Source organism: Poecilia reticulata, linkage group LG7, assembly GCF_000633615.1.
Source record: "Poecilia reticulata strain Guanapo linkage group LG7, Guppy_female_1.0+MT, whole genome shotgun sequence".
In the NCBI taxonomy this organism is placed as follows: domain Eukaryota; kingdom Metazoa; phylum Chordata; class Actinopteri; order Cyprinodontiformes; family Poeciliidae; genus Poecilia; species Poecilia reticulata.
In genome coordinates, this window is record NC_024337.1 from 25,067,192 (window position 1) to 25,081,543 (window position 14,352).

The window sequence follows — 14,352 nt, forward strand, 5'->3', positions numbered from 1 at the left end:
CGAGATCTGAATCAGGATAGACGAAGCTACGGATGATGCTTCACTGAAAGAAAACATGTTAGTACCAATAAAAGGCTTGAGTTGGTTAAAGGGGTTTACTTTATGCCAGGGCAATAACTGTAAACATTCACCCAAAGCTACAATGGAATGGTTTACCTCAAAGCAAATATGTAATCTTAAAATGACTCAATGAAAGTGCAGATCTCAATTCACAAATGTTCTTTTTTTTTTTTTTTTTTTTTTGCTGAGCTTCAGCAGTTTTGACAGTAAAGCATAATAAATTAAAGTACCATGTTTTAAGATCTTCATTAGTAAAAAAGAAAATATTCTGGAAAGAATATCTCATTTTCTTTCTACTTGCATAATAATGCACTACTTTAATTTGATTAATCACACAAAATAATAATAAAAAAAAACCATACATTGTAACTTGTGATTGTAGTCCAACAAAATGTTAAAAAGGCATCCATCTCACTATAGATGCCCAGACTCTGATGCTCACTGGTAGTTGACAAATTAAATTTTTCTAATGTTTCAGAAAGAAAAGAGAGGAATGTGATTACAGACCAGAATAAGGGTCACGTCTGTCGGAAAGACCACCTGACCCTGGCACTGCTTCAGAGTTCCCTACTAAACTCTCATTCTCTCACACACTCCCTTTTTGTTTGATTCTCTTCTTTTTTTTTCTTCCCTCTGTCCCAGAATAATAAGTCTCATGATGTGTAATGAGCTGAAAATCTTCTGTCAGCCTGACCTGATGAAATGTAACATGGGTAATGCCCCAGGTCACTTTTCTTCACACCCCAATCCTTTAAGTCTCTCACTCTGTCTCTACCCCTTTCAGCTTTTTTCTTTCTCATGAAATCACCTCTACCATCCATCCTTGTTCTTTCCCATTGGCCTTCTTAAGTTGTCTCATGCTATTATGTCCGCGCTGCCTTCCCAATGCGTTTTCTGTCGATTTCCCACTTTGGCGTTTGAACTAGGCCTTTGAACCAGGAACATGGCATGAATGCACCAGAGGGATTTGGTCTCTACCTTTGAGCTCTCAATCAGCTTATCAACTAAAGTGTACTAGCCTTAGCCAGCCTTAGTTTGGTTGGAGAGCCTTTTCTTGAAGCTGAGCTAAATTAGCACGCACAGGATCACCCCTAAGCAGATTAAGTCCCTAATTTTTGCTAAAATTCATTGTATTCCTTATTAATGATGTGATTGTGCAATGACAACTACCCTGGGTGGTGCACTAATGAGGGACTGGCAGGAGAAAAGCTGAAAACTGACAGTCATGGAGGTACATCTAAATCAAGTTACACGTGTGAACCTTGGCTTTCAAGATTAAAAAAAGAGTGTATTTGCTTACATTGAGGCCTGCAAAAAAAAAAAAGAAAAAGTAAAATAAACCTCTTTATATTATGCTTTGCTGCAAACAGAAGCTTCATTTTATTTCTTTGGGATTTAATGCTATGGACACATAGTGGAACATCAGTTTGAAATGGAATAAAACGATTAATTATTTTCATTTTTTTTTTTTACAAATAAAAACAAGAGTTATTCTTTGTAGAACCACTTTAGACTTACTCTATCAACATTGCACATTCTCTACTTTCATGTTAGCCACTTTTTCTTTGAAAAATTGTTCAGACTTTGTCAAAATAGCGGGTCTGTAAAGAGCAAAGTTCAAGTCTTTACACAAACTTTCAAGTAGATTAATGTACAGATTCTGACTTGTCCATCATCACACATGAATTAGCTTTGATGTGAGCCATCTATTGTGACCCTTGTTATGTGTTCCGGGTCATTTTCCAACTGGCATGTACACATCTGCCTATACTCAAGCTTTCCTCTTGTTACTAACACTTTTTCTGTTGTTTCTGGCAAAAGTGCGCAATAGAAGGAGACTTTCGGGGAACGAGTCAAATTTATGTTAGAGAGATATAATAATGATGATCATTTCATGATGGTATGGCATGATCATCACATCATCAGCATCATCAGCATCATCATCCTCATCTTATGGCTCTCGGCAACACAAATTATTTGTTAACTATATTTTATAAGATGTGCTACTGCTGGACCCTGAACTGGTTCTTCTGAAGAACAGAAAAAAAGGGAAAAACATTTATTTAATCCCCAGCAAAGCTGCTCGTAATGCTGCTGCTATGTAGCACTATCTACAGGTTGCCTGCCAAGATAGTACATTTCTGGAATAAATTACTTCCGGTCTTGTGGGAGCTATCTGCTGAGATTAAATTATGTACACACTCAGACCTGGGCTAAGGCATAAGCAAACTAAGTAGCTACTTAGGGTCATGGGGCGACTAAGGGGGCCCCTAAGAGGTATTTATGTTTTTTTTTGTTTTTTTTTATTTATGTTTTTACTTAGAGATGATTTTTATGTGATTACATTAACAAAAACACACAATTGTATAATAAATTGTATTGATTTTTTTTTTTACAATAATATATGTGAACATGCAGAAATCTTTATAAGGGCAAAAAAGAAAGAATAAATTGCTCTTGGGGCCCCCTGGTGGGCGCGGTAGGTAACGCTTCACCGGTAATATGAGCTGCCGTGCAATGTGCAAGTGCGCATCCAAATCTCCAAAGCATTGGTGGAAGATAAGTAAACAAAACAATCTCGCACAAATGGATTTAGCCTTCAGGAACGGAGAACAGAAAGAGTAAGAATAGAATAAATGTGTATACTTGCATGTGACCTGGTAATGTAATGTTTATCAAAACAATTTGTGGAGCTGCTAATAGAAAGTTAGCTTGATAGCGACCTTGTACGATCCAGTTCAACAACCAAACATTTAGCGTCTTTGTGTTTGTGTGAAACAAAATTTTAACTTTAAATAGGTTCATTCTCGTGGTTGGCCCTATATAGTTTCTAGGCTTTTTGGCTTGAAAATTGTGAGTTTGATAACGTTTGATAACAATAATCAAAACTTGTCAATGTTTGACATTGTCTAGCAAAATGTTTTTACCTCAGGCTACATGGCTGCTGGATTAATATTTCAGTGGGCTACTCTAAGCTGTAGTTGGCGATTGTTTGCTGCTGAGCATAATTTATATTGCTAAAACAAACATAATTTTTTACATCAATTTATAAGTTGTGAATCTTCACCAGAAGCGCTGTTAAAATTATTTGAAGGCACAGAATAAGATCACTACTGGTCCACATTCTCAGAAAGACTCACCAAGTATAAACTTAACTTTTAGCTCTTGGAATTACACCTAAAATAATTATTTAAATCAAAATAAGTCATGAAGTCATGAATATATGTGTGTGTATTCTATCTTAAGTCCAGTGCATGCTAGTTTTTGTTGTTGTTGCTTTTACTATATATAAGGATATAATGTAAACACTGTCAGAGATATATTATTGTAGGTGTGCGAATGATCTAATCATATGACTGTTGAATACAGAAATCCACATTATTACAGAAATAGAAGACGCCCAAACAAAATTTGCTAAAGACCCCATGGAGATTTGGGCCAGGCCTGGACACGTTAGCTCTATTTATTCACTAATTTCAAGTGAAGTTATTGCATAGATTTTACTTTGAGAAAATTTTAAAAACCACTTGCCACTTTTCTTCCATGTCATAAATATGCCCCGCTTTAATTTTGTTTGTCACCTCAAATCCCACTAATGTACAGGGAAAGTTGTGCTTTTAACTTGACACAATGTCAACAAAGTTCCAAGAGGTATTAAGACAGTTTTTCCTGTATACCATAATTAAAATTCACACAGCCACATGTCTGTCTGCGTCATATGGTGGAACTGTTGTGATTAATTGATAAACTAAAATAAAAATTCTTCACTTTCATTAAGATTCTTGGTATTCACTTACAGTCTTTGAAATCTTGTTCCATATGTGATATTCATGAGTATCTGACATCTGTGAAACACACCTAGAAAGCTGGAGGACTTGCAGTGTCCCAAAAATGTGTGAACGATTTGGCTCCTTCATAAAAGATGCCCTTTGCCTTTTTCATGTCTGACCCCTGATGTTGTTCCTCTAAATGCTATCCTTCTGGTTCTTTTTTCCTTGTATCTCTTTTAGTCGACGTTTTAAACGACTGTCTTTTAGGCTTGCCGTATAATAAATCTTCAAAGTAACAGAGTCAAATAAAGATAATAAGACACTCTTTTATTTTTATCTGAACATTTTGACTGGTTCTGCATCCTATTGTGAAGTAGTTGTTGTTGAGCAATTAGACCCCTTCCTGTGTTAGGATAAAGATGCCCAGAGGTCACATCCTGTCTATCAGGCACTCCGCTTGGACACACAGGCTCGCATTAGCTGGAGGGCATGAGTGTGCAGAGGAAGGAGATGCACTTGAGAGCTTGAACATTATCTTCAGTACCCCTGAAGTAGTACCACACTTATGAGGAAGATGAAATAAGTGGTGAAAGGAGGCGAGTAGAGGGGAAAGTCGTTTCCATCCCAAGGGTCATTGAACATGCCATTCAACTAACCTATGAACCACAATAATTTTACCTCCTTCAAGATGTCAACTGTCCATTGATTTCCATGTTTAGGCTGTCATTTCATCTCATCTTAACCATTTAAGCACTCACAGGCTTTACTGCACACAGCCCACATGCAGTGAGGGGGCAAAACTGATCTTTTGCGTTTTACCATAAAATAAATGAGTTGCGCTGAATCCCCTTTTCCTTGGTCTTCCTACAGTTAACTCACCACCAATCCTTTGGAAGTTATATCAAGAAGAGTAATGCAGTCATGAAAAAAAAAAAAATAATAATATATATATATATATATATATATATATAAGTTGTTTTATATTCCTAAACCAAATTATTGTTTTTTTTCTGCTGTTGGTGAAAAACTGATGGTAATTGTGATCAATAAATATTTACATTTAGAAATAATTAATCTTTCCTTTTTCATTATAAGCTGGAACACATTACAGGTAAAAATAGATTAACAGAGCGGGCTCCTATGCCTTCATGTCCAAATGCTTCATTAAGCTTTGCACTGCTAAGTGGGAATATCCGGGACACCCTGCCTCTTATAAACACTCTTCCGAGTGAAAGATGAAGACTACAAGGTGAAGCGGGCTTCAGCTTTAGCCACTAAAATAATCACTTTAGAACATAGCAATATGGTTATTGTGGGAAGTTCTAACACCTATAAACCTGTTGTCCCCTTAAATAGTTGGAGGAGCTGATGGGAGCTTTAGAGAAGACTCGCCAGGAGCTAGATGCCACTAAAGTACGTCTGTCCTCCACTCAGAAGTGCCTACATGATCGAGATGGACACCTCAACCAACTGCGGCAGGAGAGACGCAAACAGCTGGAGGAGATCCTGGAGATGAAGTAAGCTCACCAGCTGAAAGTATATTGCCTTCCACTTTAGGTCAGTTTATATCAAAATATTACGAAAGTCCAACACACCACTCTGACTCGTACGTATATAGAAATCCCTACCTAAACCGCTTCAAGCTAAAACTAAATGATGGATGTTGCTTTTTGGACCCCTTCAGACATCTTTGTTCTTCCACTTTTAAATGTATTCTAGCTTCAGCATAGCTGGTTCAATGATTTAATTTCCTTCTCAGCGTGTCATCAAGTTCAACAGACGGCTATTAATAGCCCATCAGTTTAAATCAGGTTTGTTGAAGCAGAAAAACATTTCAAACATCCAGGGCAGTCAATCCTAGGGACCAGAGATGGGAAACACAGTATTTAAAGGCATACATGTAATATAAAAGATAAACTGAGTCGACAGTTGCTAATTATTAGTGATTTCTCACTGCTGACCTAGTTCCCCTCTTTTAGCTTGCATACAGTTATATATATATATATATATATATATGTGTGATTAGTTGTTTGCAAAGTATCAATACCTCTTAATTTTTTTTTAATGTATAATGTTATATTATGTTTTGAGATACACCAACAAATAGTAATGCATAATTGTGAAGTTTTCCATATTCCATATAAAACCTGTTTTCCATATTTCTGTAAATTATGTACAAACAAATTCAGCGCCCTGATTTACAAGTTACTAGTATTCCTCAACCAGCTTTGCACAACAGTCCAGAATTGTCTAGATTCCCATGTGTGAGTGTGTATGTCAGTGGGTATGTGTGACGTGCTTTGAGTTATCTGACTAAAGGACTAAGAAACCACATATCTGCTTGTCATGTGCTGCAGAGAAATGCTTTAAATGTGAGCCACAGTAGAGAGAACATTGGCACGTGTACACTGAAAAGACAACTTTTAAAGTCCATTATGCTGCTTTGATCACACAGAATACTGAAAGAATGTGTACACAGGGTAGTACTTCTCCCCTGTGTGCGTGAAAGAGTGTTTGTGTCTGTTAGAAGAGCGCGCAGCTGCTAAAAGCATACCCTATGCATGTCTTTGTTGTAATACAAACCATCTTCCTGTCTGTTTTGATTTCCGACGTCTAATTTTACCAGGAATGTTAATCAGGAAGCATGTTTTTTAAATAATAAAGACACAATCTGTGCTCAAGGTGTCTCTAACAGAACTGCTTTGTGACCCAGCATGTGAAACGCATCCATGTCGTCGTAAGGCACTGTGCTTACGCTGGTATCGTATTACCATCAGAGGATGCCTGAGAGGAAGACGTTTAGTGTGATGGTTGGTTGACATACACAGCAACAAAGTCTATTGGAATCTTTCCCTTTGTGTTCGAGCCTCAGCCTAGTCTAAACTGGTAGGAGTTAATGAAGGGGGCACAGGGGGCATGAGTGTGTGTGTGGTCTGTTATGCATTGTATTCTATGTGCATGAAGAGGTTGGGAGCTGGGGGTTTGGGGTCACTGATGATAAGGATTAAAGAACTGTTGAATTGCGAGGGGGCAAAGCTTCGTGAGACAGAATGGGCCACAAAGATACGCATGCAAAATCTGCACACAACCTCAGTGGAACTCGCATGTAATCACTCACGTCTGCAGACATGCACATACTTACACAAACTGTGGCTTTTTGCTTTTAAAGAAAAGGGGGCTATACTCCCCACAGCACAGCTCTGGCCCAAGTTAGCGGAGAGAAAGCTAAGCAGGAAAGACACAGGGCAGAGAAAGCCAGGCAACAAGAGGGATAGATGGGAATAAATGCAGGAATGAAGGAGGACAGGGCAGAGCGAATGGGATAGAATAAAGGGGCTGCACAAACTGAGGTATTCCAAATCTTAGGAATCATGATAGAAGTTTGACAGAATGCCAGGATTCTCTCTCTCTCTCTCTTGTTTTCTTCTTTCTCTCTCTCTCTCCTCTATAATGTGGCATTTGTCTAGGTCAACTGAACCAAACTGTGTGAGGTATGTTCCACGGCGAGTCAGGGAGGCTCTGTATGAGCCTGTGTGTTTTTTGTTTTTGTGTGTGTGTGTGTGCTTGTAAGCCAGAAGGAGAGAGAGAGAGAGACAGAGAGGGAGAGAGAGAGAAAAATTTGGCTTTTCAACACTGGTAATGAATAAAAGAGACAAGGAGAGAGAAATCATATTCAATATCCTCTCATGGCCTGCTGGGTTTCCTTAGCTCCCAATGTTTATGTGTGTGCGTGTGTCTGTGTGTGTAACTGTTAGAGAGAGCTTATTATTATCGTTTTCGGATATGGAGCTGAAGGCTTGATGTATAAGGAGCAATACGGGTCTCTTCTATCACCCCACACCAGATTAAGTTTCCACCGTACTGTACAGTGTTCACACACACAGACGCACAGATGGTCTCCTGAGGAGCTACTCATTAAATAATTCTGGGGTCACAGGGTGTAGGTGCGCAATAGAGAAATGATGTGTTTGGACGTTTTGAATAGTCCATCATTGAGATGTTTCTATAGTCAGAGTTGGATAACACTTCATGCCATTACATCGCAGATTCTGAAGCTAATCCTTATGCAGACGTTAAAAACGTGGGTGAGCTTACTTGGGTTTACATTTTGCAATGGAAATTGATAAGGAAAAAAGGTGGGGATATAATTTGAGATAGTAAAACGAGACAAAAAGAGGGTAGAGGTCGGTTATACTTAGTATAATGACATGCAGGAATTACAGGAAAAGCTGAACACATAGCACAAGATAAGTTGTAGAATGGTGCATGGGCAAAAGATGTAAAGGAATGGAAAAAAAGATGATATAGAAGGAAAAGTAGGGAGGATGTTGATGGAGAGAGTGTTAGATGAAAAATATGTGGAGCTGTGAAGGGTGGGAGGGAACAAAGTGTGGCTGGCATAAAATGACACAAGGATGGGTATTGAGAAGAATGACTGAACACAGCCTAGGTGTCAACAGAAAAGTGTAATTGTGTCAAAATACTAATGTTCTTTGATGGAAGATAAGCAAAACTTAATTTAATGTATAATGCTACTTTTTTTTTTTTTTTTTTTTTTTACCAGTTAGAAGGTTCTACGAGACAAGATGTGCATTAATTGAGAATTGCAAAAGCTTCTGATGTATTTCTGGCTGGACATTTGACCACTCTTCTTAGCTGCATGGTTGCTGTTATTTGAATTGGTGTGTTTTCTCAATGAGTTCAGCTTTCAGTCATCTTGCTGTTGATTTGAGGTGAAGTTCAGGAATTTTGAGGACACCGCCCTGGTGGAGGACCTTTGATTTATCCTTCCGCCTATTTAAAACTTTGTTTTAAATATTACTGGCAGAAAAAAAAAAAACTCCCCCAAAATATGATGCTATGACCACCACCGCCATCTTAAAGAGTTGATACAAGGCTCCAGGGTTTGAAAGGCTCAGCTTGACTCTTCCGTTTTGGTTTAAATTTTGGGATTTATTTTTTTTATACTGGTATCCTGTGATTTCAAACTCAATTCATGTTGGACTGTGACACTGGTGTTCCAGTAAAATCAAACTTAATATTATGTTCCTGGATAATTTTTTAACTTCCCAACCAATTCCTGTTTTATCGAGGTTGACAGTTTGTTTCAAAGAGTTGACATTTGGACAAAGCTGGTTGTCCTGACTGGTCAATGATCCCCAAAACACATCAAACCATGATTTACAATGTATATGGTAGGCTATCATTAAAGACCTTCTCAAAGTACTGAACTCACGCCTATTAAAAAATGTGTATTTGTCTTTAAAGCCTGGACTTTAGCAATCCAACTTGTTGCCAAGGACTCAGAGAGTGGTCAAATACCCAACCAGAATTATGTTCAGACTTTGTCAATGGCAACAAGAAGTGTGTAATCAAGGTGCAACTTGCAAAAATAAACTAAAGCAACAATTAGTAGTTGTCTTTATCTATAATGTTACAACATCATGACTCATTGAAACTTCATATGGTTTTATAGCTACGCTCTTTGACTATACTGCGTTACTAAGAAGGAGAAGCAAAGAATAAAAACAAACATACTTTTACAAACATGTTTTTAACTTTAATCCTCTTCAGTCCTTGTTGATGTCCTTGCATGTAGCTCCTAAAGATAGTTGGCAGACAGGTTTTTAAAGTATTTTCTGGGCCTACCACGCTGCCTCTGTCAGCTTACGGTCACTGCTGTTTCTTTCTCTTCAAGATATTTCCCACTGACTTAAATTCTGCTAAATATTTTTCTTTAATGGTTTTTTCTGCTACGATAAAGTTCTAGTAAAAATGGAGGTACAAAATATATATTGACTTCCAATGCTTTTCTATAATTGAGTTTGTTCTTGATAGGCAAAGAAAACGTTTGTGTTGTACAACATTGTGGAATGCCTCAAATCCCCATTGAGGAGTCTAGACCAATACCTAAATGCTATAGAAATAAAGCATTATTATTTAAATAACATATGTATTAACTCAAATACAGGTATTACTTATGTATGTTGCATCAAGAAGAAGTGGTATGCATTGTTAAAGACCGTTATTATAGATTTAAGTTACCTTTTATAGAAGTCTTGCTGGTCAGTGCTCTTGCAATTGCACCGTTTGGCACTCAGATGCTATTCACTAAAAATATAATCTGTACCAAAGGAAAATCAAGTATTTTACACAGTGGAAATGAAATGAGATTTAAACTATAACCCCAAATTAAGTTGTGTTCATTATATGCTCACGTAGCCATTTAGTTACACTATTTTATGGCATAACGAAGCTCAAAGGAGTAGCAACATTATGACTTTAAAATCCCCCATGTAGACATCCTGTCTGCAAAGCTCCATCGCCATGGTTACTCTGACTAAACAGGCAGAAAGACCAGCCATACTGGTAAGGTCATGTCCCCGCTCACTGATCTCTCCAAGGGGCCTTGACACACACAGACACACTAATGCACACAGAGAGCTTGCAAACTCTTACATGTGTGCAGCCTGTGCACTCACAAAGTGAACCATGTTTGCATCTAAAAAAACATTCCAGTATATAATCCTGAACAATGTTGTACTGCAGAGGACAATTAAAAAAAAATAAAAAATCTTTCTTGGTATTTGTGGAACAATGCAGCCGTGAGCGTAGAGCATATACACGCAGACACTCATAGGCATTCACATAGCTACATGCACACAAGTACTGGTACCACGGTACAATTGTTTTCATAAGTAATGATGAGACACAGAGGGTCACACCACAGCTTGTGAATGGGATTCTCTGTGTTGCTGTGATGAGGAGGGGCTGACCACACATCACCTTCCTCCCTCTTCATGCAGATTTGTGTGTGTATGTCGCCTCGTGGGAACCTCTGGTCATTCATCATGTCTGTCTAGGCTCCCCTGCCCTATGACACACATGTTTACATTCGACGTGTGTGTCAGCTGTCCGGCCTATAGGTATGTTATTATGTCAGCCCTATGTCCAGCACCACCCTTATCTCCCTTTCTCCCTTTTATTTGTGAATGGATGACTTGGATCATTTGGAAATTGCTTTTTCTAAGTCTTTGTTCTGTAAAGTTTATGAAGAATTGACTTCTACATACTGCTTGAATCTTAATGTATCAGTCCAATACGACAGGTTTTGTTTTAGTTTGACTCTCAGACGGTGGTGGTGGTAAGAGTTTGTTCTGTAACCGGTGGGTTGCTGGTTCAAATCTCTACACCGCTTTTCTCAGCGTATCCTTGGGCAAGACACTTTACTCACCTTGCCAATGGCACCACTGCATGGCAACCCTGTCTTTGCCCCAAGACAGTTGTGACTACTATGTTGCTTGCCACCAACAATCAACATGGTGAATTAATTCATGTGAACTTGTGTGTGAATGGCTGAATGTTGTGTGAAGCACTTTGGAGTGCTCTGGACTAGATACAGAAGTAAGTGCAAGTCCAAGTACAGGCCATTTGCCATTTTACAAGAGATTGCACAGAGCAATGTATTTAACCCAATGATCCTGGAAGCTATTTAAGTATATTTTTTCATACTGATTGCAGTTCTGTCATCAAACAGTAGCAGGCACCCTAAAAAAAATCAAACATTACTCCACACTGGGAATAGCAGAAGAAAAAGAGCCCGATAGACGTTAATTCACAAACGTGGCATTTCTTTTTCCTCTGAATGTGTCTGATTTTACTCATGCAGCTATTGATAAGCAGTACATCAGGAGTTCATCCTAAAGCTGCAGCTAATCACAAATACCCCTTTGCAAGCGTTTTATTAAGCTTATATGTGACATTGTAGAAATGGAGTATTTGTGACACACAAAAGCAGAGTCACTGTATTAACTGACAGAAGAGACGCCACATTAAAACATGATGGAAAGATGCTATATGTGGAATCCGCTTTTAACTTTGTGCTAAGTTGCCCTCTTTGGTAACATTTTTCTTTCAACGGCTCATCTGACTTTTTTTTACCTCATCACTCCTTTGACACCAACCTCTTTAACTACCAACCTCCTTAACTTCCTCTGGGTATTAAGTACACTCCCGCCCCTTTTTGTGTGTTTTCTCCGTTGTTCTATCTCCAGACAACTGGAAGAAGGCCTGGAATTTATCACACATACCTAATAATTGCTATCACAGGAAATTGTTCTGAGGAAGTAGGTGCAGTAGCCTTGCTAATTAGTGTCAGTCGTAAATACACATGCACGTACTTGCACTTAAGCACACAAACCATATTCAAGTCAATTGGTCGTTTATACATGGAACCCTTGAGAAGACCAACTGTGATTGGCCTCAGGGAGGTTAACACCCCCAAGTTTGCCTCAAAACTGATTGTGGGTTTGGAATGTTTGTGTGTGCGCAAGTGGGCAATTGGTTAGGTAGGCAGTGTGGCCATAAAGAGGCAGTCCAAGACACCACCCAGATGGAACTAGTGATGGCCTTCTAAACAACCGTCCTGCCCTCAGGGTCACCAGAGGAAAGGAGAGAAGGCCGAGTAAGGAAAGACAAGTTTGATTGTTGAGTACAAAAGAGATTGAGAGAACTTATGTTTTACAACATAAGTTTTTACAATGGTAATTTATATTGAGTCTACGTTGCTATGAAGTGTGATCAGATGTTATACAGTTAATTGCAAAGTTTAAGGAAATTAACGTAACCAATAAGACCTCTTCTGCCTTATGTTTTAGTCCTGCCAATAAAGCTTGCAGCATATTGATAATAAAGATCCAGTGAAAGGATCAGGGCAACTGATATTATTCTGTGATCTTGATTAAATGAGAAGATATTAATTGCTAATTTTAAAGAGAAGTGGAGCTTTAAACCACACTCTCGTTAAGGACCGTACAATCAAAGCAGGCAAGTATGTTGGAGCTAAAGGGCTTTCCTGGCATGGATATAGCTGCTTGTAAGATAACCATTTAGCAAAGGGGACTATTTATCAAATGATCAGTCACTTACCTGGCTGGGTACATCAATTTATCCAGCCAGATAAATTGATGTAATGAAACCTTTGGGGTGCTAACGAAAGTTCAGCAAGAATTGATACAGTTCTCTTAAGATGATTCAACTAAGGCAGGGATCTGCACCCTGTGGCTCTGGAGTTTTTATTTCCTCCACAGTGGCCTAAATAAGCTTTGGCTAAAGTTAATTCAGCACTGTTTTTAAATAGATGTACTAAAATGCTTTGACATTGTGCTTTCCATTTAATAAAGTGCTTTCATTGATTTGTTGTTCTAAAGCTAGAACATAAACCTTAAAAATGTGCTTCTTTGCATGGTGGCACAATTGTTTGCACTGCCCTTGCAGCTGGAATGTCCTGGATTAAAATCCTAAGAAGAGGGCTTTCTGCGTGGGGTTTACATGGTCGCCGCATTTTCTCATGTTTCTCATCCTCCAATGGATTCTCTGTTGAGCAACTCCTTGGAGCTTTACACAAACTGTATGTATTTCTCAATGACACCCTTTGAAACATATGAAATGTTTGTAACCATGCCGAAGAAACATCTGTTAAAAAGACCTGAGATTACTGAACCAGCAAAGTTTGTGAAAAATAACATTTCTGTCACTCTCAAAACCTGTAGACACAACTGCTTAGAGATTTGGCCAGAAAGTCAAATCCAAGTTTGGGTAAATATGCAAGTACATGGTCTGTCTAGAAGATGAACATCAGTAGTTGATTAAAAGTACAAATAGAAAGTGCACTGAGTAATTTTTAGACACAATGTGGGATAGGTTGCTTTAAAATGCATCTGTATGTTGTTGGGGATGCTGTGTAAAACAGCCATTAAAATGGTGGCCTAGTAAAATGCCTTTACGGTTTACCAATTATAGGCACATGAAATACTGGTATACCCACACAAGTGATTCAGCAGAGCTTACTGGCATTTTTTTCACACACTGTAAACACTTCCAAGCCTCTGTGGTTGCACACACACCTGAGACCAGGCTATGCTTTTTCTCCTTTGTTTCTTCTCCAGTCCTTATCTGAGTTAAAGTATGTGTTTGCCTTCATCTGCCCATATCTGCATCTCTGCTACCCTCTCTTTCTCATATGATAGAGATCAGGTAAAAGACTCTTTAACTGCAATTCTACTCAGTCTCACCTGACTTCCTCCAGTAAGTGCAGCGTAACGTTATGCAGCACCTTTAGTAAATGCTTAAACATTGTGGATTTTTTTTTTCAAGTAAGTTTTTTCAGTGTAACTCTGAGGGTCCCCATGAGTTTTTAATAGAGAACAATAGCTGAACGGGCCATTTCCCAGCTCTGTGTTGCTCCAATACTGCACAACAGTCAACATGCACCAAATCAGCCCCTGGCACTTAGGGAATTTGTGTGTGTTTGTGTCTCATCTGGTTAATTCTGGGATGTAGACCCAAACTGTAATTATCATTATGTACTTCTCAGCAGAGCTAGAAAACAGCCTGAACAAGTTTGGATGAGTATACACGCATATTCTTACTTATGAGCATTAAAAGTGTTTTTGTGCAAAGGAAAACATGTGAATACATGATTTATTTTTGGTGTTTGTGTGTGTGCAAGAGAAAGACGACG

The 14,352-nt window shown here is 38.5% G+C and overlaps 1 protein-coding gene across 17 annotated transcripts in view; it reads left to right on the top strand.

The window, feature by feature from the left end:
• LOC103467448 (ERC protein 2) overlaps window positions 1-14,352 on the top strand; it is a 154,557-nt gene that overhangs the window by 75,327 nt on the left and 64,878 nt on the right. For all 17 annotated transcript variants that reach the window (XR_001776808.1, XR_001776809.1, XR_001776806.1 and 14 more), the window contains one exon: window positions 5,187-5,347. Coding sequence is in view for 9 of the 17 variants with exons in the window: in XM_017305966.1 (XP_017161455.1) it covers window positions 5,187-5,347 (161 nt within the window). In the remaining 8 variants the exon portion in view is untranslated. The remainder of the gene's footprint in view (window positions 1-5,186; window positions 5,348-14,352) is intronic.